Here is a 25,221-nt window from a genome sequence, read left to right on the forward strand (position 1 = left end):
AGACTTTGGGGGTGGAGCCAGGAGCAACATTGTGACAAGCACAACTGAACTCCAAAGGGAGTTCTGGCTATCACATTTAAAGGGACTGTGCACCTTTTAAATGCCTTCCCTACATTTGGAAACACTAGTGGACAGGGGCACCTTCTTTTGAAGCTCATAGAATTGGACCCCCAGTCCGATCTTTTTGAAACTTGGGGATTTTTTTGAGGAGAGGCACCAGATGCTATGCTGAAAATTTGGTGCTGATACCTCAAAAATAGCTCCCCCCCCAGAGCCCCAGATACCCACATATCAAGTTTCCATTATACCCCATGGGAACTGATCTCCATATGGTATAATGGAGTGCCCAGCAGACATTTTCCTCCCCACCTTGCTTTCTGAGAACTCTGAAGTGGGGGGGAGGGCTTCCAAACCAGCAGATCCCGTGCCGCCACCTGGGGATTGGCAACCCTAGCAAGCACTGAATGGTCTTGTGCTTTGGTTTTGACTTTGACAGTCACCCTCACAACAGGTCCCCTCACCTCACTGTCAGGCTCCAGGGAGCACTCCCCATGTCTTAAAAACAGAAGATGGGAAGAAATCCAAGAAAAAAGAACTTGTGTGTCTGGGTTGTTCCTGCGCCGACAACTGAGAGGCCCAAAAGAGAAGGGGGAACCTCTCACGACGCCATCTCTTTCTCTCTTACATACCACAGCCTCCTACCCAAGCCATTTCCTCCTTGCTCAGAGGGAGAGGAGCAGTTTTCTTCGCATATGCCCAAGTATCCCTATCACCACCCCTATTATGTCCCAGAATGTCATACAGAGGAAGGCAGCAGGAAGGAACAGTCACAGCTCTTCAACCTGTTCCAAGACCCTCTTGCTGGGTTGACCGGACTCTGTCCACGCCACTGATGCCAAGCCAGGCCTGTGGATGTGGTTGTCATGCCCAAGTCCTTCCAAGGCCAGGTGCACCCCCTCTGAGAAGGATTCCGTGCCGTTCTCCAAGGCAGCCTCTTCTATCTTTTGGGGCCTGGAAAGCAGATGGCTTCTGATGAAATTGCCCAGGGTTTCTTTCTCACGCCTATTCTGTCCTTCATCGGCAAATTCAGTCCACAGAGGCTTCTCTGGCTCCTTGGCCCGAAGATTGACATCCTTTGCCAGGGAGGAGACAACTCGGGAGGAAGCATCATTGTGGAGGGACCTGGAAAAAACTGGGGAGGGAAGAGAAACATACAACGTGTGGCAAGTATTACCATCAGGCAGGCAAACCAAAGACCTCTGAAGGTATATGTGATCCAGATTACTAAGTTGTAATGTCCATATTGTATATCAAAGTCTTTAATAAATCAGATGTCTCATAGAAATGTCTCACACAGGTATGGTTCACAGTAGAACAAATATATCTTCAAATCCCCAAAATTGCAGATTGCGACAGGATTGGTAACGTGTAATTGATGTTTCTTACATCCATTTCCTCAGGCTTGAGATTTACTGAGAAACCCAGAAATTCATCTGGTACTCAATTCTATTTAGTTTCCAAGGTACCAGAGGGTCTCCACAATTCTATAGCCGGCAAGAAAGCTCAGTCAGCTCCATGAGACATCTGATTTATTAAAGACTTTGATATACAATATGGACATTACAGTTTAGTAGTTTGGATCACATATACCTTCAGAGGTTTTTTGGTTTGCTCAGTATTACCATCAGGCAGGGTTGAACGTTCACTGGGGTATGCAAATTGCAAGCTTGTCATCTACCAGTGCAAGGGCCTTTTCAGTGGTTGCCCCTTCTCTCTGGAATCAGCTCCCCAGCATTTCTTAGGGCATATAAGGCTGCTTGTCTCATGCAGCTTTTGGTTACTATTATGGACCAAAGAACTGACAAGTAGTTTGTCAACTCTCTCAACCCCATGCATAATTTTATAAACCTCTATCATACCCCCCTTAGTAATTTCTTTTCTCAACTGAAAAGTCCCAGACTCTTCAGCCTTTCCTAATAAGGAAGGTGCTCCAACCCCCAAATCGTCTTGGTTGCTCCCCTCTGTACTTTTCTCAGCTCTGCAGTGTCCTTTGGGAGACATGGTGACTAGAACCATACGCAGTATTCCATTCGCTATAACCAATAATCAGCTCCCCCACCCCCCGATGGTCAGCCACTGATTGCTAGCTGGCCCAGGGTCTCCAAGGCAATTTCAGGCCTTATGTAGCCTCTCAGTGGCTTCTGCACTCAGCTCTGCTCTCACCTCTCACAGGCATGAAGTCGCCTTCCATCTCGCCTTTGTTGCGAGCAAAAGGGCTGATGGACGGGAAAACAATCAGTGCAAAGGAGAGCAGGAGGACCTGAGAACCAGATCAGAGAGAAAGAGGATTCAGAAGGCTTCCTTCTGGCAAGAGGACAGCAAAGTGAGGGTTTGGGGCCATCTGGGAAGCCTTGTCTCTTAGCTGCCTTTTAGTCTACTTTAAGCTCCTTCCCAAAGTCAGTCCTAACTGGTCTTGGGACCAGAGAATCTCATCCCTTATCAATCTACCCATGAGTATAAAGTGTTTCTCTGCATTGTGCCTTTCTTCTAAAGTGAAAGGGGCAGCTACAGGAAAGAGGGCCTTTTACATGGTGGCACCAGTTTTGGGCAGGGCTTTTTTTGTAGCAGGAACTCCTTTGCATATTAGGTCACACCTCCCCTTATGTAGCCAATCCTCCTGGACCTTATAGTAGGCCCTGGACTAATAGCCCTGTAAGCTTTTGGAGGATTGGCTACATCAGGGGTGTGTGGCCTAATATTCAAAGGAGTTCCTGCTCCAAAAAAAGCCTTGGTTTTGGGACTTCCTCTCCAGATATATTTGCTGAAACTGTCATTATTTAGTATAGAGGTTCCAGGCAGAGCAGAGGAAATGTTCTTAATTTCATTTCTTTTTATGTACCCCTGACCCGGATGGCCCAGGCTAACCCAATCTCATCAGCTACAAGAAGCCAAATAGGGTCAGCCCTGATTAGTGCTTTGGATGAGAGACCACCAAGGAAGTCCAGGGTTGCTATGCAGAGGCAGGCAATGGCAAACCACTCTTGTTCATCTCTGGCCTTGAAACTCTACAGGGTCACCTGCAGACATGCTGTTTCTGTAATGCGTTACTCTATGTGTATTCTGACATCACCTCCTGGCTCATGAGAAACCTGATTACAATGCTTGTCTAACAGACCTCTGAATATAACTTTTAACTCTGGCTGCTGGTAACAGACATAACTATGTAACCACTAAGAAATGTGCAGATAGAATAGGCAGGAAGATATGTGTGCAATCCACTGTAGTCTAGACAGAACTGGTACTTATCACGTTGCTTGGTAACACATAACGAGGACTAAGCGGTTGATCGTGATCCTCCAAATAGCACTATGTGGTGCTATCCACGGGGAATAGTCCTGGGTTGGCAGAATATTTTTTGCATACATTTTTTTATTATAACAGTATGCTTTGTTCCTGCTTTTGTCATTCCTGGCTTTGGCACAAGGCAAATGCTCTGTGCCTGAATCCAATAAACCTTTTACTCTTTTAATATGAGACTCGGTGAGTTGAGTCAATAACTGGCAGAACCTTACATCACCATTACTTGACTGCAACTTGACAGCACTTTCCACTATGGATTTTGTCGCTGCTGTTGAGTCTGTTGTTCATTTGTTCTATCTGTCCTTCTGTATCCTAAACCTTATGGAATGATAAAACTGCCTGCATACCGTAACACAAGTGCCAGTCTGAGCTGCCTTGCTGCTGGACTGAATCACCAAAGCTTGAAGTTTCTTCAGCTGCTGGAGAAGGGACCTGGAAGACAATGAAGCAGGCAGAGTCGTCATGGTCCTGGTAGCAAAACAAGAAGTAGTCAGCCTGTGGCCAAGAGACCTTAAAGTGGCCCAACCTGCCATGTTACAAAAGCCTTGATGTAAAATAACCGAAGCCTTAAGTACACACTGAAATTGGGGTGGCCCCACTGATAGACCTCCTGATGGCACCTGGGTTTTTTAGCCACTGTGTGAGTGTTGAACTGGATGGGCCATTGGCCTGATCCAACATGGCTTCTCTTATGTTCTTATGGAGAGACAAAGTTTTTCATTTTAAAAAACTGATACACATCTTCACTTCACCTTTCCATCAAACATGATCTTCAGGGCAGATTAGTAGTAGTAGCTGTAGTAGCGGCAGCGGTGGCAGCAGCAGTAGTTTATTATGGTCTTTAGACCAGCATACAGTTCAAACAAGCATAAAATACCAGGGTGGATTTTTTTTAAAAAACTCATGAAGTTTTTAAAAAATTACAATTCAAGAGGGCTTTTTTTTAGCAGGAATGAATGAATGTTACCCCATTCCTTTGTCTGAAGAAGTATGCATGAATAGGAAATCTTACATTCTGAATAAAACTTTGTTGGTCTTAAAGGTGGTCCTTGACTCCTACTTTGTTCTGCTGCTGGGCTGTTACGCTATACCCTTGTGATGCTCACTGCCCCCTCCACCCACCTCCTCATGGAGAAATGGGCTGCCTCGGATCCAGCTAGCCACAGGCTACTTACAAGTTCTGTTTCTCCAAATGAACAACTTTCCTTTGTAGCTCCTGGTTCTGAGCCGTACAGGCTGACATCCTACAAGAGAAATGAGTGAGGACAGCATAGAATCAAGAAGTGTTTCAGGTTCCAGTGGCTGGTCCATTAATCACTGCTATTGGCCGAGCTGCTGTGATGTCACATCATGGCATGATCATTTCAGCTGCTTGGAGAGAGGTTGTCAGGAATATCAATTGATGAAGAACAGTGCAACAGTTTTTTTTCTTTTAGGGATGTGAAAGTTTGATATAGCTGGAATTAAAACTTCACTGAATTTGGCCACCAAATGAGAAGGGAGCACTCACTGGAGAAGATCCTGATGCTGGGAAAGACAGAAGGCAAAAGAAGAAGGGGATGGCAAAAGATGAGATAGCTGGACAGCGTTATTGATGTAACAAACACGAATTTGAGCAGACTTCAGAGGATGGTGGAAGACAGGAGAGCCTGGCGTGATTTTGTCCATGGGGTCGCAAAGAGTTGGACTCGACTGTGCAACTGAACAACAAAAACAACTTCACCCAGGGGATGGACAGCTCACAACTTTGGACAACACTCCCTCTAAGCTGTGGAGTCTTGTGAGCAAAAATTCTACTTTGTGAGCTACTGGCATTAAGGTTGTGACAGTGAACTACTGCATAAATTAGGTTGCTCCAGGGCCATTTTTCTTGAGCTAAGACAAAAATGTGTGAGCCAGAGCTAAAAAGACTGAGCTAGCTTGCCCTAACTCAGCTTAGAGAGAACACTGGCTTTGGGGCACAGTATGGAGAAGAAGATACTGAGGGGCTTGTTCTTGTGTGGAGGAAAGGAAGTAAACTTCATGTAGGGCCTGTGGAGAGGAGACAGTGTGCTGCTCATCAGAAAGCAGAAAACAGACAAGGGAATTCTGAGGCTGAAGGCCTTGGAATAAAAAGCCAACAGGGCAATGAGGCTAAGAAGTGAGACTACTGAATTGCATGTCCAAATATGAGACAACCTTGCAAATCTCTGATAGTTAAAGTCTCGCAACAAATAAACTGAAGCCTCTGAGCACACTGAAAGCTACCTTGTTGCTTTTAAATGTTGTGGAAATCCAAGAGGAGCACAGGGGAGGATCTCTTACCGGGACTCCAGACCATCAATATATTCTTTCTTCTTCTTCCGACTTTCCTGCGCTGACTGCTTGTTCCGGATCTTTCTGCGGATCTTCTTAAGTACCCTTTCTTCATACTGCCGGGTGCAAAAAGCACAGTTTATTGACTGGCTTGTCCAAGGGGACACTGTGCAGCAAATATTTATTCAGGCCAGGACCCTGGTGTGGAGGGGAGGCAGGGGTGGTCTTAGCCAACAGACAATAGGGACAGCTGCCCTGAGTCCCACACAAAGGGGGTCTCAACCACACCTGATCCTCCCCTGGGAGTAGCCTCCCACTATTGCTCGTGCTCATCCCATCTTCTGCAGCACAGCTATTGGTTGAACTGCTATGATGTCACAGTATGGCTCCTTGGGGATCATTCTTTGCTTGGCCCTGGTGGAGGGCAGTGATTCTGGAGCCCCATCCTGGACCTTTGCTCAGGGCCTTCCAAAGAAGCTGTTTTCTCCAGGGGAACTGATTTCTGTCACCTGAAGATCAGTGGTAATCTCAGGAGATCTCCAGCCACCACCTGGAGGTTGGCAATCCTACAACCTAGGGTCAGCACCCTCCTCACAGTGACTTATTAGCAATCACCCCTTGGAGACCTTTCCCAGAATTCCTTGGGTGAGAGGAATCTATCAATGTGGCAGTGCTCTTCTTACCTTCGTGAGGGGCAGCTGAGTGGGCAGTGTCACACCTTCTTTGGTCAGCAATTTCTTCTCATCCTCTGTTAAGACAAGTTCCTGGCAACTTCCAGGGTTTTGCCTCATCAAGGATGGGGTCATTGCCTGTGGATGCTAATATATCAAAACAGAGTTACTATCCCCAAAAAAGCAGTGGAGGTTTGTCTTCCCAGACACATGCAGGCCCAATTAAGGCTAGGACTATGACACAGTAGGGGCTTCAGCCTCCTCCTCTCACCAGCATTATTTCCTAACCTGAAACAGCCATGCATAACTGCTGTTTTCCTCACAGAGAAAACTTTCATGTAGCCCTCATCACCTGCACATTTCCCAGTGTTGGAAGACAGGGGCTTTATGCTGTCACCTACCTCAGACTTCAGAGGAAGGTTACAAGAGAGTTAGAAAGAGAGAGGTCAAAATATAGAGCATCTTTTCTTCCTGTTATTTGATACCATCCCTTTGAAGCCTAGAATGCTGTTATGCTGTTCTCAGGGACTCCTTCCTTCCTTCCTTCCTTCCTACACCTCTCTTGCACATACTGCCAGAGACTTTCCATCTTGGCATCATAGATGTAGTTAGCAAGATTAGATTTCTATCTTGTCCCTACTCTGTTCTGTCTAGAATGGAGTTCCTCAAATAAAAGAACTCTTATTAGTTTGAACAGTTAAAGTGGCTCCATGTTGCTGTCCATTTATTTACCAACACACACACACAGAGCTTCTGCTGTGTGGTAAGCCTTTATGCATGCTGCCAAATTATTAATTGTTCCTGGTTATAACAAACCAGAGAATTTAATGCCCAGCATGGCAAATAGCAACTCCCCAGGGCTGTTTCAGGTCAGGAAAACAGGATGGAGGGATCTGCAGTTTAGGAAGAGCTGCTGCTTCCTAAACCCCACTCCAGTGCTCATCTCAGCAAGGGTTCCCCAATGTGGTGCCCATGGGCACTATGGTGCCAGAGGAATGTTTTTTAGAAAGTAAGCAAGGCCAAGTGGAGCTTTTGCCCAGCAGGGCTTCTGGTTGGCCTTTGGAGTTTTGCTGTGCAGATTTTTAAGAAGTTGCTTTGGCAGGAGCTCCCACTGCTGCACAAGGAACTTCAAATAATCTGCATGTATGCACACACAAAAATTGAAACGATTTGTTCAGTTGAAACAATATGTTCATTTTAAAAGGCTTCCTGTTAAAAAGAGCTTCTGCCTGAAATGTTGAAGAATTACTATTGGAGACATGCATGACCTTACTGCTTGAGATTTTGTGCCACCTCTTGTGACAGCCATTTTGTCATTGGTTCCACCTCCTGTGGCTGCCATTTTTTGCTTATGCCCACTATCTGGTGTCAGAATTCCAAAGGTGCCCACAGGCTTTAAAAAGATTGGGGACCCCTGAATTCTAGGCCGTCTGAATGCCTAACAGCAGCATGGAGAAGATCAGACTTCTTACCGTGTCACAGTTGTTCGACAGCAAAAGATCCTTCACAGTCAAGGTGCAAGAAGGTGAGTTCAAGTGAGGAGCAGCCAGTTCCTGCTTTTCTGGGTAAAAGCCTGCTTCCCAAATATCTTCAGAGAGAAGAGAAATCTGTTTTCATTCTCAGTGAGGGAAATCTGAATGACACTAAAACAGGGGTGTCAAACATGCAACCTGGGGGCCAAATCAGGCCCCCAGAGGGCTCCTATCAGGCCTCCAAGCAACTGGCTGTCATCAGCTTCCTTCTCCCTATCTCTTGCTTCCTTCTGCATCACAGCTTACTTTGCAAGGCTTGCTCAATTGCACAGGAGCCTCAGAGCAAAACCTATTTTTTTTTCTCTATTGGCAGAGGCTCCTGGGGGAAGGCAGAGTTTGTTTTTCCAGGTTCTCTCAATCGCACAGCAGAGCTACTGAGCCAAGCCTATCTTCCTTCTGTTGGCTGAGGCTCCTTCCCCCCACCCCACCCCCATCCCCTGGGGAAGGAAGGAAAGAGCCAGAGCTTCCTTTGCCCGGTTCCCTGGATCACAAGGGAGAAATACAAAGAAAACACCTTTAAGGCCAATGTGTGGTAACATTTTAAGTTTAAAAAAAAATTAATTGTGTTTGTGTTCTTTATACAGTTTATATCTCTGCTATCTAATCTTAAATAAGGTATATACATGGCCTGGCACAACATGGCCCGGCCCAACAAGGTCTCATTTATGTCAGATCCAGCCCTCATAAATAAGTTCAACATCCCTGCACTAAAATGTACAGGGCTGATGCGAACTGGATTGTTTTGTTTGTTGCCCAGCTCATCCCTGGAATCAAGATTGTTTTACTGTGGTGTATGTGCACAATAAGAGCCCCGTGGCACAGAGTGGTAAAGCTGCAGTACTGCAGTTGGAGCCTTCTGCTCACAACCTGAGTTCGATCCCAGCAGAATCTGGTTCAGGTAGCCAGCTCCAGGTCGACTCAGCCTTGCATCCTTCCAAGGTCGGTAAAATGAGTCCCCAGCTTGCTGGGGGGAAAGTGCAGATGACTGGGAAAGGCAATGGCAAACCACCCCGTAAAGAGTCTGCCGTGAAAACGTTCTGAAAGCAACATCACTCCAGAGTCGGAAATGACTGGTGCTTGCACCTTTACCTTTATGTGCATAATAGCATGTGAAGATCAGTAAAACACTACACATGAAACACTGGGCTGCTTTTTTGTGGTGTTTTATCAATGCGTACATGCACATAAGTAGTACAGAGAGAGAAAAAAGAAGCAAATGTAGTTAAGGAGTTGAAAGCTGTAGTGAACTGGGGAGTGATAAATAGCGCCATCAAGTCACAGCCAATTTACAGCGGCCCCGTAGGGTTTTCTAGGCAACAGTCAAACAGAGGTGGTTTGCTATTGCCTGCCTCTGCACAGTGACCCAGCACTTGATCAGGGCTGACCCTGCTTACCTCCCAAGATGTGACAAGATCGGAATAGCCTGGGCTATCCAGTTTAGGGCTAGCTAGCAAACCGTACAAAAATCTGTTTATTCATCCATTCGATTCAGTTTGTTGATGACTTAATCCAATTTGTGGATGAATTAATTTCAAAACTGGCCTGATTAAACCAGAATTTATAAGGAGGAGAATGCAGTACAGAATGAATGGGATAAGAAAGAAACAGAAAGAGTGGGATAAGAAAAAAAAAATCTAATAATCTAATCTAATAGTATCTAAATCTAATAATATTTAAATTTAATATTTTAAGAGTTCAAACCAGTCAAATGCTCTGGTTGTAGATTCTCTAGGACTGTTGGTTTGGAGGTGGACTGGTAATTATTTATTTAAGGATTTGCTGACAGCTTTGGAAACTCCAGATTCAAGAAAAGGATTTACTGCCACCTTCTGGAAAGTTAGAATTTTGCAGACAACCACTTTGTTCCACCATGAAGTAGCTCATTTTAGTAGCCTACATGAATGTTGACACATTATCTATTAATTAAGGAACTTTTTTTAAAAAAATACAAAACTATCATGATACTTCTGGGTGATGTCATAGTGCCTGGGTTTTGGGACAAACTCCGTGGTTTTGAAGGCAAAAAACCCATAGAGTTTCGCCCAAAACCCAGAGCATCACACACAAAGTCATCAAAGTGATAGTGTCACTTCTGGGTGACATCATCACATCAGAGATGACACATGTGATGTCCCACCCATCCCTGGAATGCCCCCCAAATCTCCCTGCCACAGCAACAAGGGGACGTGGCAATCCTATTCCTCAGTTAACTAAAGTCTGTCAGCAGATTAGGGCTGCCAACTTCCAGGTGATGACTCAAGATCCTCCGCTATTACAACTGATCTCCAAGTGACAGAGTTCAGTTCACCTGGAGAAAATGGCCACTTTGGAAGGGAGGCTCTATGGCGTTATAGCCTGTTGAAGTCCCTCCCCTCTACAAACCCTGACCTCAGGCTTCACTTCCAAAATCTCCAGGTATTTCCCAACCTGGAGCTGCAGCAAATCGAAGGCTTAATTTAGTCAAGGGGGAGTCATTATCCCAAGATAATCTAATGGTGCACTCACCAAAGTCTATAGACACCTCTGCCTCTCGCAAGTTCTCCACTGGCATTTTCAGGACAGACATGGCTGGGCAAGAGTCCTGGTAATTGGTGTAAGACAGATCACTATGCCCTCCATCGGAGTAGCCCCCCGGGCTTCCTGTTGGAACGTAGTGCGGAGGACTGTCCAGCTGGTCAGAGTTTGGATCCTCTGAAAGGCCACTATCGCTGGCAGCGGGAGACCAGCTCGGGGAGTCCAGGCTGGGGTCTGCAGGGCCCAAGATGGAAGTCAGGAAATCCTCATTTTCTTGCTACAAAAGACAATGGAGCTTATAAGAGCGGGAAGAAATCAGTGGGTTGCTTTCACACACAGTAAACAATACAATTTCAATGTACTTTGTAACCTGATTTTACTGTGCTAAATGGCAAAATCCAATGGCAAAAAAAAAATGATTTTATTAATTTTTTTTTTCACAGAAGTGGATTGAAACTGCATTCTTTAGCATGTGTGAAAGCGTCTTGTTGGGATGAGCATTGCTTGGAAATGATATCATATTTAACCTTGGTGGCGCAGAGCGTCCTCATGGGTGTTATGGGAACAATGAATAATATTCTGCACATCTGCAGCTTTCACACAGAATTTGGCACTTACATAAGCTAAATTTTCATTTCTTTTTTTTTTAAATTGTCAGTCTTATCCTTATGGTTGCAGGGAAGAAAATTGAGCCCATAGAACTGAGAACCTCCAGGTGGGGCCTGGATCACTTCTCCCAGAGAAAATAGCTCCTTTGGAGGGTGGAATCCATAGCATTATATCCTGCTCAAGTCCCTCCCCTACCAAACCTTGCCCTCCCCAAACTTCACCTCAAAATCTCCAGGAATTTCGCACACCAGAGTTGGCAACTCTACATGATATAGAAAAAAGCTTGATAAAATCTAAGAAACGACACTAATTCAGGTCCTGCAATGGAATGGGGCTTCACGGTGCCTTCATTCATTTCTATGGTTATCAATTTTCAAGTGGTTACCTGGAGATGCTCTGCTATTACAGTTGATCTAAAAAAAAAAACCCTTATCCGTTCCCCTGGAGAAAATGGCAGCTTTCGAGGGTGGATTGTAGCATTAGGCCCTGCTGAGGTCCCTCCCTTCCCTCCACACAAAGTCTCAAGGTATTTCAAAACCTAGAGCTGATCAGTGATCACCCTATTCATTCCCCATCTCCATCTCTCCTGTACCATCCTTTTTACAGAAAATAACATTATAGGTAGCTTTGAAAACTTTGATTTGGGAAGCTAATGAATAGAATGCAAGTGTGTGCATGGGGAAGTACGGATAACAGGATGCATTTGGGTGACTTGTTAAAAGTTTTCATGCAATTAACTCAGCTTCAGATCACCTTGATTTGGGAAGAAGGAGAAGAGTTGGTTTTATATCCCCCTCTTCACTATCCAAAGGAGTCTCGGAATGGCTTACAATCACTTTCCCTTCCTCTCCCCACAACAAGACACCCTGGGACGTAAGTGGGGCTGAGAGAACCGTGACTGGCCCAAAGTCACCCAGTTGGCTTCATGTGGAGGAGGAGTGGAGAATCAAGCCTGGTTCTCGAGATTAGAGTCCACTGCTCTTAACTGCTACACCAAGCTGGTTCTCTACACCACTACAACAAGCTGTGGTTCCGGCATGGAACCAACAAGAGACGGGAAAGAGAGCAGTCAGTCTCCAGTATATCCGGCGCCATAAATACGGCCCGGCAAAAGCCCTGTCCTAGCCCACAGGTCTATCGCCATCCTTCTATCCCTTGGCTTCTTCTGCAAAACTCAGGTTTCCAAGTGGTGCCCTGGACTGTGTGGGACATTTAAAATGGCGGCAGAGAAAGCAAATATGCAATATTTTTATCAATGCTCTCCCTGGGGTTACCAACATCCAGGTGGGCCCTGGAGCTCTCCCAAAATTATGACTGACCTCCAGACTACAGAGATCAATTTCCCTGGAGGAAATGGCAGCTTGAGAGGTCAAGCTGTACAGCGTCACACCTCTGCTGCTAAATAGTAAAGAGTCCAGTAGCATCTTTAAAACTAACAAATTTTATTGTAGCTTAAGATTTCAAGAAACACAGCTCTCTTTGTCAGATGCATCTTAAAAGCTTATGCTACAAAAAAATGTATTAGTCTTAAAGCTGCTACTGGACTATTTCACAGCAGTAGACTAACACAGCTAAGTCCTCTGGAATTAACTTTTGCTGAGCTCCCTCCCGTACCCTCCCCAAACTTCAGTGGGGTATAATACCATAGAGTCCACCTTCCAAAGCAGCCATTTTCTCCAGGCGTCACCAGGAGATTTCCAGCTACCACCTGGCAGCTGGCAACTCTAGAACCTTTACAGAACTTGCACCCCCCCACACATCATCAGCTCCAGCACTGCTGCAATGATTGCTGTAGTGGTAGCTCACACTGCCCTCTCGTCCTGTCCAAGTGGCTGTCGAGGACCCAAGCTCCACGCTGCGAAGGACTCCGTCCTGCCTGTCAAAGAGAAGGTCCAGGAGCTCCATGCTGTCTAGACTGAGAGAGGCCATAGCTGCAAAAGAGAGAAGAGAAAGTATGGCCAGTTCCATGACAAGGCAACTTCTTAGGCCTATCAGTCCTGAGCCCCAATCTTGGTCCAGTATCTATCTGCACATCTACCCTCTTTGGGTCCTGTACATAGGCCTCATTTCAGCAGGAGCTCTCAGCAGCAGAGCTCTGGAACGTCTGAATTTTAGTGTGCTCTTTCTTTCTTACCCCCCGTGCCTCCCAAATACTTGCTTCTGGGCTCCTCTGAGAATTTTGCTGAACTCTTAAGATTTGACAAGCTTTCTAATATTTCCCCCACAAAAAATGGGAAAATAAACGAAACATGTAAAGCAAACAGATGGAAATCTTCATCATGCCACTGTGACTACACAGGAGAAAGAAATTTAAAAGGTATGATGAGAGTTTGATTATGACAATTATAATTCAAGAAGCATTTGAAGGTAGATGCTGAGCTGATATAATTTAATAAACCTTCTGGTGATGTCAGGGGTGTGTGGCATATGCAAATGAGTTAAGCAAAGAAGTTGTGCCAATGAGCTCTGGCACCTCTTTTTCTACAAAGTGACCCCTGCCTTCATCACATCCTTTTTTGGAAACATGGCCAGAGTCAAAAGCAGTTCTCAGAGCCAGATTAACAATTAGGCCAAGTAGGCACTAGCCTATGGGCCTCCACGCATTTAGGGGCCCCGGGCCAGCTTTCCTCCCCGGTTTCCCCCCTGCCTGCAGCCCTCCCAGCCTGCAGGCACAGCCAGCAACTGAGCTGCTCTTTGCCCAACTTGCCTGGTGAGGCTGCTGCTGGCATTGTTGCCAAGTTTGCCTCTCTCTGCCTCTCCCCTGCAGCTTAGTAAAAGGGGCTTTTAAGAAGGTGGCTGCAGCAGGGGCCATGGGCGGTGGAGCAAGCACTCAGACTGAGATAATTTGGGAGGGGGCCCCCCAAGGTTTCGACTGCCTAAGGGTCTCCACAGGGTTTAATTCGGCACTGACAGTTCTCCATGTCCCGATTCCCAGTGACAAGAACCAAGGCTGACATTCTAGCAAGGAACTAAGTTTCATCTTATCTAGCCTCCTGTTGTTCACAGTGCCGAACCATATGCATACAGGATAGCACAAGGCAGCAGACTTTCCAGTTCTGTTGTTACTTAGCAACTGGCATTTAGAGGCACGCTGACTCTGAACGTGGAAGTTCCATTATGCCAGCACAGCTAATAAGTAAGGGTGGAATCCTCCGTGAATCTGCCTGATCCCCCTTTAAAGCAATCCAAGCCAGTGACCATCACCTCATCTTGCAGCAATGAGTTCTGCAAGTTAATTATGCATTGTGTGGAGATGTATTTCTTTTTGTCTTTTTGGGGAGGGACGGTGGCTCAGTGGTAGAGCATCTGCTTAGGAAGCAGAAGGTCCCAGGTTCAATCCCTGGCATCTCCAAAAAAGGGTCCAGGCAAATAGGTGTGAAAAACCTCAGCTTGAGACCCTGGAGAGCCGCTGCCAGTCTGAGAAGACAATACTGACTTTGATGGACCAAAGGTCTGATTCGGTATAAGGCAGCTTCATATGTTCATGTCTTTTCTGTGTCTTCTGCTCATCAACTCCATTAGGTGCCCTTTGTCCATGGGAGAGGAAGAAAAATAATCTTTCCGTTTACCTTGTGGACATTATGCAAAACGTTATAAGCTTTTATCAGTTCCTTCCCCCGTAGTTGTCATGTTTTTTATAAACTTGGAAAGCCTCAAACTTCTGTTATCAGAACAAGCACCTTCCTGATAAAAGGAATTTTTTCAAAGTTCAACAATATTCTTTTTGAGATAATGTGTGTTGCTGCCTCTCCACAAGAACAGGCTAGCGATCAACCATCTCCAGAATTCTGACTCTCGGAAGCAGCTTGGCTGATAGAGTTGCCAGCTGTGGGTTGGGAAATACCTGGAGATTTGGGGATATGGAGCATTGCTGCACGTGTGGGTGATGTCTCAGTGCGATGATGTCTCTTCCACGTGACGTGATGTTGTGCTAGGTGGTGGGAAGTGGGGCAGGGTACTGGATTCGGACACTCTTAGCAGCAAACATTCTTTATTGGTGAGTACATCATAAAGACAAGATGGCGGGTCTGGGTCCCCTATTATATACATTACCCGGAACAACCCCCTTCTTCGTCAGGTCCAATCTTGACCAGTTAAACTTCCTGCCACAGATCTTCATAGGCAGATTGCATTTGTCCCTTACAGTCAGGTGACCCGCGGTTTCCCGCTGGTCCCTTCAGTGCACGTAGTCGCACTGTGTTGGAATTTCAGGGACCGAAATGCAAGACACAACACAGGGCTTCCCCTCCTGGCCACCTGGCTGGCAGCAGATTGGAGTCGACCAACCTGGGGAATCCCCTGCTCCCACCTGGGGGCTCAGGAAAAAAGCAACAGCTCCATGCACTGTATGCCTCTATTCAAATGTTCTTTCCTGTAATTCCAATAAAGAATACTTTCGCCAGGAAAATTTGTAAATCCAATTTCTTTACTAATGGCAAAAAATTGATAAATCCGGATTTGCTCAAAGTATGCAGAGAATATTTCAACAACAGTTCAAAGTACCAACATCAGCTACAGGCATAACCGGTGTGTATTCCTGTTTCGCATTACTGCTTTGTCCAAGCTACTGTTTTTTGCCAATATTTTGCTTTACTCTTCACACTTAGTTATAAATCTCATCACACTTACTCCAACAATTGTTGGACAAAGCAGTAAAGTGGTTATGCCTGTAGCTGATGTGAATTTAGGGGGAGGTATTTGTGAGTTTCCTGCATTGTGCGGGGGGTTGGACTAGATGACCCTGGAGATCCCTTCCAACTATATGATTCTATAACACCATGCCGCATGTGCTAAATCTACAGAAAGACTGTGCATTTGCAAAAAGGCCTGCAACAATGAGAAATTTTCTGGGCTCCCAAGTGAATCTGGTCAGGTTCCAAGGATCCCTCAGTTTATTTTGGCCAGCACCTTCTAGCGATTTCAGCTTCCAAGTGGGTCTGGAGATCTGCCAGAATTACAGCTGATCCCCAGACGATAAGAGATCGGTTCCCCTGGGAAAATGACTGCTTTGAATGGGGGAGTCAACGGCATTGTTCCCCACTCACGTCCCTCCCCTACCGAGACCTCAACCTCCCCAGGCTCCACCACCAAATCTCCAGGAACTTCTCAACCCAGAGCTGGCAACTCTATACTTCCAGCAGAATTCCACCTCTACAGAAAGACCTCTCTTCCATATACCCAGCTAATCTTTTTTCAGTAACTGTTTGACCTTACTTAAGTTAATGTTTAATTATGGGGTGTGCAGGTGACAGATTTGGGATTCATACCTAGCCAAGGCCTATCTCAAATGGAAGAACTACTGCAGGTTCTTCTGAATGTTGGATATCAACAGTAGATTGGGGGGGAGGGAAATGTCTGCTGGGCCTCCATTATTCCCTGTTGAGACAGATTCCCACATAGGGTAGAATGGTGAACTGATCTGCGGGTATCTGGAGCTTCGGGGGGCTGTTTTTTGAGGAAGAGGTACCAAATTTTCAGTATAGCATCCGATTGCTCTCCTCAAAACACCCTCCAAGTTTCAAAAAAGATTGGACTAGGGGGTCCAATTCTAAGAGCCCAAAATACTGCAAACCAGTATATCAGCTGTATCCTTTATTATTTCCAGTAGAGGAAGGCATTTAAAAGGTGCACAATCCCTTTAAATGTGATGGCCAGAACTCCTTTTGGAGTTCAATTATGCTTATCACAACCTTGCTCCTGGCTCCACCCCCAAAGCCTCCTGGCTCCACCCCAAAGTCCCCAGGTATTTCTTGAATTCGACTTGACAACCCTAACTTCAATGGGTATAATAACGCCAAAGAGACCACCTTCCAAAGCAGCCATTTTCTCTAGGTGAACTGATCTCTGTTGCCTGGAGATCAGTTATAATCCAGCTGCCACGTGGAGGCTGGCAACCCTAGCAGTTCACTTTCTCTTTTCCCCACTCAAATCCTTAAAAGGCAAATGAAACCGTAATTCTGTTGAACCTGATAATTTTCCTCTCCTACAGCAGAAGAAGGACAAGTATTCACACATCTGCACCATGCCAGGTTGGAGTGTTGATGGACACTGTTCCACCACAACATTCTACCAACCAAGGTTTATTATTAATAAAATATAATGAAAGGTGCAAAGGTTCAAGTCTGTCTAGAAATCACATTTACAGATTGATTTCTTTGGTCTGGTCAAAGGTGTTTGGATCAAGACTTAAACAGGCAATTTCCACTTATTCCCCCATCCTGAAACAGACACCCCTCATATTATTTTTCAATATCCCCCATTCCCCCAAGAGCAGCATTTCATGGAGATTGGTATGCTACAGTGGGGGTGAGGAAGCAGGGAATTCCACTCCCCCAGGGGAAAAATTGCAATTGCAATCCCAAATGGATGGACTTAGGCCCAAGGTGGCCAAACTTTCTTAACCTAACAGCCACACAGAACAGATGTTTGAGAGCCGCAAGACATGGACGGTAGATGTTTGAGAGCTGCAAGATGGAAGGAAGGAAGGAAGGAAAATAGATGTGGGGAGGGGGAAGGAGGGAGAGGTAGAAAGACAACAATTTTAACTTTAAACACATTCTCCAAGCCACCAGGTGGCTTGGCTTGGATGAGTTATTTAAATAGAGAAATGCAGGGATTTTTTTTGTAAAAAAAGTCCAGCAAGAACTCATTTGCATATTAGGCCACACCTCTGACATCACCATTGTTTTGCACAGTTTTTTAATAGAAAAGGCCCAGCATGAACTCATTTGTATATTAGGCCACACCCCCTGATGCCAAGCCAGCTGGAACTGTGTTCCTGTGCTTTCCTGCTTCTAAATAGCCCTGGAGAAGTGCCTTCTCCAAGTCGGCCAACAGGATAGTGAGGGCTTTGAGAGCCACACAATACATGTGAAAGAGCCACATGTGGCTTCCAAGCCACTGTTTGGCCACCCCTAGCTTACACTGAACACATATGTGGTTGCCTTATACTGAATAAGACCCTTGGTCCATCAGACTGCTTACACTGTTAGTAGATATCCAGGGTCTCACATCACCTACCGCCAGATCCTTTAATTGGAGATGCCAGGGATTGAACTTGGAACTAGGGGTGTGCATTCGGTTCAGTCGAACCGATAGACTGCCGAATACCCCCTGATTCAGAAGTATACGGCGTCGTATACTTCCGAATCCAATTAGAAGGCATTACACGGGAATTAATATTCAGAAGTATACAGAACTCAATGTAAAAGGCAGGAAAGGTGCTTCTACAGCCTCAGGGAAGCTGCTTGCCTCCTTTCCTGCCTTTGAAAGCCTTTTCCCGCCTCTCCCATAGCCTCCCTGGGATCAGGGAGGGAGGGGGAGAGGTACCCCAGCAGCCAATCCAAAGCATGCTCTGTGTAGGGCCAGAGAACCTTTTTAAGGAGTCTGCCAGGCTGGACTCCATTCCATGGCTGCTGTGTTGGTGTTGGTGTGAGAGATTGTGCTGCGCTGGCCCTTAGCCTCAACTGCTGCTGCTCTCTCTCAGCCTTGCCTGACCTGCCTGGAGAAGACATCTAAGGTAAGACAGTCTTGGGGTTCTTGTTTTTATTTTAGTTAGGATAAAAATAAAAGCACTTTTTAAGACTCAGTCCCTTTACTTATCCAGATTTGGGTGGGTGAGTAGCCTATTTGGGGTTAGGGTTAGGGGGTTCTGCTGGGGGTGGGGGGGTTGCCAATTTGCCTATATCTAACTTTAGGGAGAGGACTTTTAAAAGTACAGTGTCCTTTTACTTTTCCTGATTTGGGTGGCTTGGATTTCTTGGGGTTAGGGTGAAGGGTTTTTTGGGGGGGAGGGGTTGGTTAAGTTCCTGTATTGTTAAAAGTCAATTTTTTTACTGTTTTAAAAGGATTCTGTGTTTCATTTGTTGCTGCTGTGTTGTGCTGCTTCAGTTCCTTTTCTTTTCTGGTTCGGGGGGGTGCTGTTTAGCTTAATTTTTATTGTTAAAAAGTTCAGTTTTTAACAGTTGAGTTTGTTGGCCTTTTCTCAGTTGGATTTGTTTGGATCTGTTGTTGTTGGTTTTGCATCCTGTCCTGTTGTCTCTTTTCCTGGTTCTGTTTTTTTGGGGGGGGGGTGTTAAAAGTTGTTTCTTTCTGTCACGTTTTGGTTTTTTTTTAATTATCTCTGTGAGGGGGTTGGTGCGTGGGCTGTGTAGGGTGGGTCACTTTCATGTTTTTATAGAGCTATTTTTGGAGTCTGAGGGTTCCATGCAGTTTTGGGGGCTCTCCCTCAAACCCCCTGCCCCCCAGTAGCCTCTGATTATGCCCTATGTTGCCATTGAGTTCAATGGCCCATAGGGTATAATGGTGGGATAGGGGCACCCTCTTTGGGTGCCCCTTGAATGGGAACCCCTGGACCAATCTTTTTGGGACTTGGGGGGTTTGTAGGAGAGAGTCCCTTGCAGGTTCCCTGCAAATTTGGGGGCGCTTCCTCAAACCCCCTCCCCTCCAAGCGGCTTCTAATATACCCTATTTTGCTATTGATTTCAGTGGCCCATAGGATATAATTGGGCCTTATATTCGGAAACAGCCGTATATCTCTCGTACATATGGCTATTCCGAATACCGGTATTCGGAAATATACGGTATTCCAAATATTTTGGTCCTGTATATTTCCGAATCAGATTAATTCCAAATTTTTTTTTTTGCACACCCCTACTTGGAACCTTCTGTATGCCAAACAAATGCTCTGCCAATCTGGATCCAATCCCATAGTCATAAAAAGTACAACACAATTATTAATATCATAATAATCACAGGTAAGGATTTTAAAACAATGTAAGATTTATACATGAGCATTATTAAAAGATCACCGCACATAACCTGTATTTTCAAGACAGCCAGCATAAACCTTGCCTTGTAAACATGGTGGCTTATGAATGTCTGTCAGAGATGAAACAATAATTTTATCTATCAGAAATTGATATCTTTGGCATGTAGTTGGGAACTATTTTACTCTCTTATCACATGTAAAAAACACTCTGAAAGGTGACGATCCAGACCTTCAACGGATGATCCAAACCCATGGATTTCAAAGTGGGTAAGGTCATAATTAATTATGGGAGTTCAGCACACTGCACATGCTCAGAAACACTTTTTACATTTTACACTCCTAGATTGGGATCTCTTTTTTGAAGTTACTTTTAAAAAAATTACTCTTAGCTATGTTTATATGCCACTAACAACAACAATAACATAAGATATATCTGCTGGCTCAAACCAGTATTTCAATGCTCTTGGCAGTGCTGGATTAAACCCTGTGGAGGCCCCTAGGCAGTCAAAATCTTTGGGGCCCCTTGCAAATTATTTCAGAGTTGGAGCGCCCGCCCCACTGCCTGTGGCCCTCGCTGCAGCCTGCAGGCACTTCCCCAAAAGCCCCTTTGACAAAACTGTGGAGGAGAGGCAGAGAGAGGCAAACTTGGTGACACTGCCAGCAGTAGCCACACCAAGCGAGTTAGGCAAAGAGCAGCTCAGTTGCTGGCTGCGCATGGAGCCTGGGAGGGCTGCAAGCAGGGGAGGAAACGGGGGTGGGGAAGCCAGCTTGGGGCCCATAAGTGCCTACTTGGTCTAATTGTTAATTCAGCCCTGGCTCTTGGAAGGCCTGTAGTACACAGTATAGAGTGGCAAAGCTTCCACGTATGGTCACCCCTCAACAACTGGTATTCAGAGGTAAAGTGTCTCTGACCATGCAGGTTCTGTTTAGCTGTTACCTGTGTTGGCTAAACTTCTCGAAGCTGTTAGCTCTGTAAACTTCTCTAATCTTCTTTTAAAGCCATTGAAGCTAATGACCCTTAGTGTGGCAATAAAGTTTCACAAGATCATTATGCATTTCAGGAAGTACCTCCTTTTACCTTTCCTGAATCTAGTGCTTTATTATTTATTTATTACTTTCCATTTATATCCCGCCCTCTCCGCAAGCAGACTCAGGGCGGCTTACAACATCATAAAAACAATCAATCCAATAAAACATATAAAAAACATAATTTACATATATCAACTTTAAAACCATTCTATAGCGCTATTTCAGTCCAGTATAGGCAGTATTGACTTCTCGACTATGATCGCCAGCATTCTGTAGGATGTCCGGTGGCAGCCCTTTTTCAATCAAACCGCAAAAGCCTGTTTAAACAATTCGGTCTTACAGGCCCTGCGGAACGCAGACAAATCCCGCAGGGCCCTTATGGCTTCTGGGAGGGTGTTCCAAAGTTCTGGTGCTGCCACCGAAAAAGCCCTGGATCTCGTCATACACAGCCTGGCTTCTTTTGGGCCAGGGGCAGACAACTCATCATCTTCATTGGGTTCCTCCAAGTTCTAAGATTATGAGACATTTTCTTTTCACTGTACATAATTTTATAAACCTCATGTTCTTCCAGAGCCATCCTTTTCTTGAACTAAAGCCCCAGACACCCCAGCCTCTCCTCTTATGTAAGGTGATCTCACCCTAGGATTGCCAGCCTCTGGGGGGTAGTTGGAAATCTTCAAGAATTACAAGTGATCTCCTTTTTATAGACTTCTTGCAGTGTTGGATTAAACCCTGTGGAGGCTCCTAGGAAGTCAAAATCTCGGGGACCCCCTTACAAATTATTTCAGAGTCAGTGCCTGCCCTGCCACCTGTAGCCCCTGCTGTAGCCTGCAAGCACTTTCCTAAAAGCAGTGCCAGATTAAACCCTGTGGAGGTCCCTACGCAGTCAAAATCTCAGGGGGGCCCACACAGATTATCTCAGAGTTGGAGTACCCGCCCCACCACCAGTGAACCCCAATGCAGCCTGCAGGCACCTTCTCAAAAGCCCCTTTGACAAAGCTGAGGGGGAGAGGCAGAGAGAGGCAAACTTGGCGACAATGCCAGCAGCAGCTACACCGGGCAAGTTGGGCAAAGAGTGGCTCAGTTGCTGGCTATGCATGCAGGCTGGAAAGCCAGCCTGGGACCCTAAAGACGTGGGGGCCCATAGCCCAGTGCCTACTTGGCTTAATAGTTAATCTGGCCCTGACTTCTTGCATAAAAAGGAGGGGGGAAAGGGTTACCAACCCCCAGTTGGGGGCAAGGGATCCCCTGGTTTGAAGGCCCTCTCCCGCTTCCGGGTTATTAGAAAGCAAAGGGTGGGTTTGAATGTTCACTGGCCACTCCATTATACCCTATAAAGACCAGTACCCATAGAGAATAATGGGAATTTGATCCATGGATATCTGGGGCTTGTGGGGAGGGGCTGTTTTTCAAGGCAGAGGCACCAAATTTTCAACACTGCATCTGGTGCCTCTCCTCAACAAACTCCCAAACTTTCAAAGATTGGACCAAGGGGTCCAATTCTATGAACCCCCAAATGGTGCCCCCATCCTACATTCTTTCCAATAGAAGTAGGGCATTTAAAAGTAATGTGGTCCCTTTAAATGTGATGACCAGAACTCCTTTTAGAGTTCAGTCATTCTTGTCACTACCTCACTTCTGGCTCCACCCCCAAAGTCTCCAGGTATTTCCTGAGTTGGACCTGGCAATCCTTAAAAAAAATGATGTGATGATTTATGGTTTTGAAAACTAAAAGGCAAAGATAACAAACTTACACAGAAAGGTGATATACTCCCCTTGGTCTGATTTTGGAATAAGGTTGTAGTAAGTAAATGTATGGCGTTCTGTAGCAGAGAAAATCAGATGTTATTCCTTTTTCTTGCTTTCAACTGTATTAGTTTCTATTTTTTTCTTGTTGTTGTTTTCTTTTCCTTTGTTTTTCCTTCTTTTTTATTTAATGTATAAAAACCTTAAAAGTCTTATAAAAAATTACAACTGATCTCCAGGTAATAGAGATCAGTTCACCTGGAGAAAATGGCTGCCTGTGAGGGTGGACTCTATGGCACTATACCCCATTGAAAAAGTCCCTCCCCTCCCCAAACCCCACCCTTTTCAGACTCCACCCTCAAAATCTCCAGGCATTTCCCATCCCGGAGCCGGCAACCCTATATCCACCCCTCAGTCACTCTGGTTGCACTTTTGTCATACCTTTTCCAGCTCTCTTTTGATATAATTTATCTTATTAGAAAAGTGCTACACTACACTTCAGGTAATGGAGTGTATTATTCTGTTCAAGGCTTTTTTTTGTAGAAAAAGCCCAGCAGGAACTCATTTGCATATCAGGCCACACCCCCTGATGCCAAGCCAGCTGGAACTGTGTTCCTGCTTTAAAAAAAAAGTTGATTCATTCAAGATAAAAACACATTTTATAATTATAATAATTACAATAACTTAATTATCAAACTGAAACCACATTCCAGTACCATGGCTAGGTCTGCATTACTTCCAAGTCTCAGTCAGAGTTTAGGTTCCCAACCTCCAGGCAGGGACTGGAGTTCTCTCAGAACTATATCTCCTCTCCAGACTACAAAAATCAGTTCCTCTAGAGAAAATGGCAGCTTTGGAGGAGGGCAGCCTCCATGGCATAACACAGTTTCTAAGTGAAACCTCTTCCCCTCCACAGGCACAGCTGACAAATCTCCAGGAATTTCCAAGGCCACAGTTGGCAATTCTCAGTCCAAGTAGCAAACTCTTTTCCATTCACACGCACATATGAAGATATAAATCTCTGTGGGTCCCAGTTTTGGGAAAAAATGGTTTAAAATACTGGAACAAGGGCCTCTAATCAGTGATGACTGGCAAACCTTTGGTGTCTTGCTTGTTAAAACATTCCCTCACTAGACTTATCTCTGCCCCATAGCTGCCCTATTCCTAGTCCTGACCTTTGTTCTCTTGTTTGTATTGGACTGGAATCCAAGACGGGCTATGTTGCTGAACGAAACAGGAAGAAATGACTGATTCTGCCCCAAATAAATATATGCACAGACTCACCCTGGCTGTTGGCAACCTTGCTTCCTTCAGGGTGCTGTGGCCAAGTGGGTTTTAGCTGAAATGTTCCTTTGTAGAACTCGGGGCACCTTTTCCCTGAGATCTCTCTGCCCTGAACCCTCTTTCTACTGCGTGGCAAAGTTTAAGCTCCAACTGAGCAAAAATAGCGTCAGGGGCTGGAAATCCCTCCTCCCTTCTGATTCGCCAATGCGGCAAAGACTGACAGCTGCCTGGGGAAAGAGGTACAGGTAGGCTGTTAGACTTGGGCCAGACTGGGTAACCATTACCTAAATTGCTTCTGTCCCCTGCTCCCCCCCCTTTCTAATTTGAGGTGCCCATAGGTGCAAAGTCCTATCTCGGGCTGTGTCACCATGAACTTTTACCTACTTTTCAAGAAAGAGGGTGGGCGGGAAGAACTTCATGACCATAAATAGCATTATTAAACACTAGTAATTTCCTAATGATCTCAAGAGGGGCTGTATTGTTAAAGTTCAATGTTAGCAAGGCTCTGAGCTTCTATCTCTCACAATTCCCGCTAGACAGCAGGTGTTGGGAATGACCTTGTTCAGTCACAGATAGACAATGAAAGAGAAGAGTGATCAAACTCGATGTGAGATAACCTATAACGCTTGGGAGTTTAGCTAACAGGGCTACAGGTCAGTAACAGAGCATGTCCTGTCCTGAGGAGGAGGAGGAGAGGACGAAGGAGAAGTGAATTTATATCCCACCCTTCACTCGGAGTCTCAGAATCTTCCTCGCTCCCTCTCCCCACAACAGACACCTTGGCCTATGAGGTAGGTGGGGCTGAGAGAGCTCTTGAGAGAACAGTTCTGAGAGAACTATGACTGACCCAAGATAATTCAGCTTCCCTCATGCGAGGGGAGTGGGGAATCAAACCCAGTTCTCTGGATTAGAGTCTGCCACTCTTAACCACTACATCAAGCTGGGTCCCCCATTATCTCAGGCAGCAAGGCAGGGAAAGATCCCACCCTGTCTGAGAGGTGACATCAGTCAAGGTTGCCAGTAACTGACAGTAGGCCAAACGGCTAACTTGGTATAAGAGAAAAGTTGAAATGGCCCACGCAAACGTGGAAACAAAAACCAAAATTAACGTAATGCCTTTTATTAGGGCCAACCATTCTCATAATACTGAAACTCAACACCCAATGTTGATGGGGAAGGACAGACAAAAAGAAAATATGTTGTTACTTAATAAGTACGTAATTAAACTGCAATCACTCCTAGTGGTGGTAGTGAGGACCATAAGCACAGAAGATCTTTAAAGGGAGTTGAATTCATGGAGGAGAGGTCCATCAAAGATCCATACTAGCCATGAAGAGGAAGGAAACCTCCATATTCAGAGGCAACAACCGTCTGAATTCCAATGCTAGAGGCCAACATCAGGAGAGGGCCT

General features: G+C 45.5%; 1 protein-coding gene and 1 non-coding gene across 2 annotated transcripts; one reads left to right on the top strand and one right to left on the bottom strand.

The window, feature by feature from the left end:
* Positions 1 to 198: 198 nt before the first annotated feature.
* CREB3L3 (cAMP responsive element binding protein 3 like 3) lies at positions 199 to 24,009 on the bottom strand. Its single transcript, XM_060232612.1, has 10 exons — positions 23,811 to 24,009; positions 12,788 to 12,912; positions 10,364 to 10,649; positions 7,799 to 7,914; positions 6,339 to 6,473; positions 5,665 to 5,771; positions 4,536 to 4,604; positions 3,708 to 3,792; positions 2,224 to 2,320; positions 199 to 1,192 (listed from the first exon to the last, which is right to left on the bottom strand). The coding sequence occupies exons 2-10, from the start codon at positions 12,908 to 12,910 to the stop codon at positions 828 to 830; spliced, it is 1,383 nt and encodes a 460-aa protein (XP_060088595.1). The 5' UTR covers positions 12,911 to 12,912; positions 23,811 to 24,009; the 3' UTR covers positions 199 to 827.
* On the top strand, positions 14,267 to 14,333 carry TRNAP-AGG (transfer RNA proline (anticodon AGG)). Its single transcript has one exon. It is a non-coding gene; the product is annotated as a tRNA-Pro (tRNA).
* Positions 24,010 to 25,221: the final 1,212 nt, after the last annotated feature.

This window comes from Heteronotia binoei, chromosome 2, assembly GCF_032191835.1.
Source record: "Heteronotia binoei isolate CCM8104 ecotype False Entrance Well chromosome 2, APGP_CSIRO_Hbin_v1, whole genome shotgun sequence".
NCBI classification, from domain to species: domain Eukaryota; kingdom Metazoa; phylum Chordata; class Lepidosauria; order Squamata; family Gekkonidae; genus Heteronotia; species Heteronotia binoei.

What these genes read in the sequence shown, in the direction of transcription:
- CREB3L3 (XM_060232612.1), bottom strand. Translation starts at nt 12,910, where the DNA reads ATGGCCTCTCTCAGTCTAGACAGCATGGAGCTCCTGGACCTTCTCTTT. An exon ending in CTCAGCTGCCCCTCACGAAG is followed by an intron (nt 5,772 to 6,338) that starts GTAAGAAGAGCA and finishes TGCACCCGGCAG; the next exon opens with TATGAAGAAAGGGTACTTAA. An exon ending in ATTGATGGTCTGGAGTCCCG is followed by an intron (nt 4,605 to 5,664) that starts GTAAGAGATCCT and finishes TTTCTCTTGTAG; the next exon opens with GATGTCAGCCTGTACGGCTC.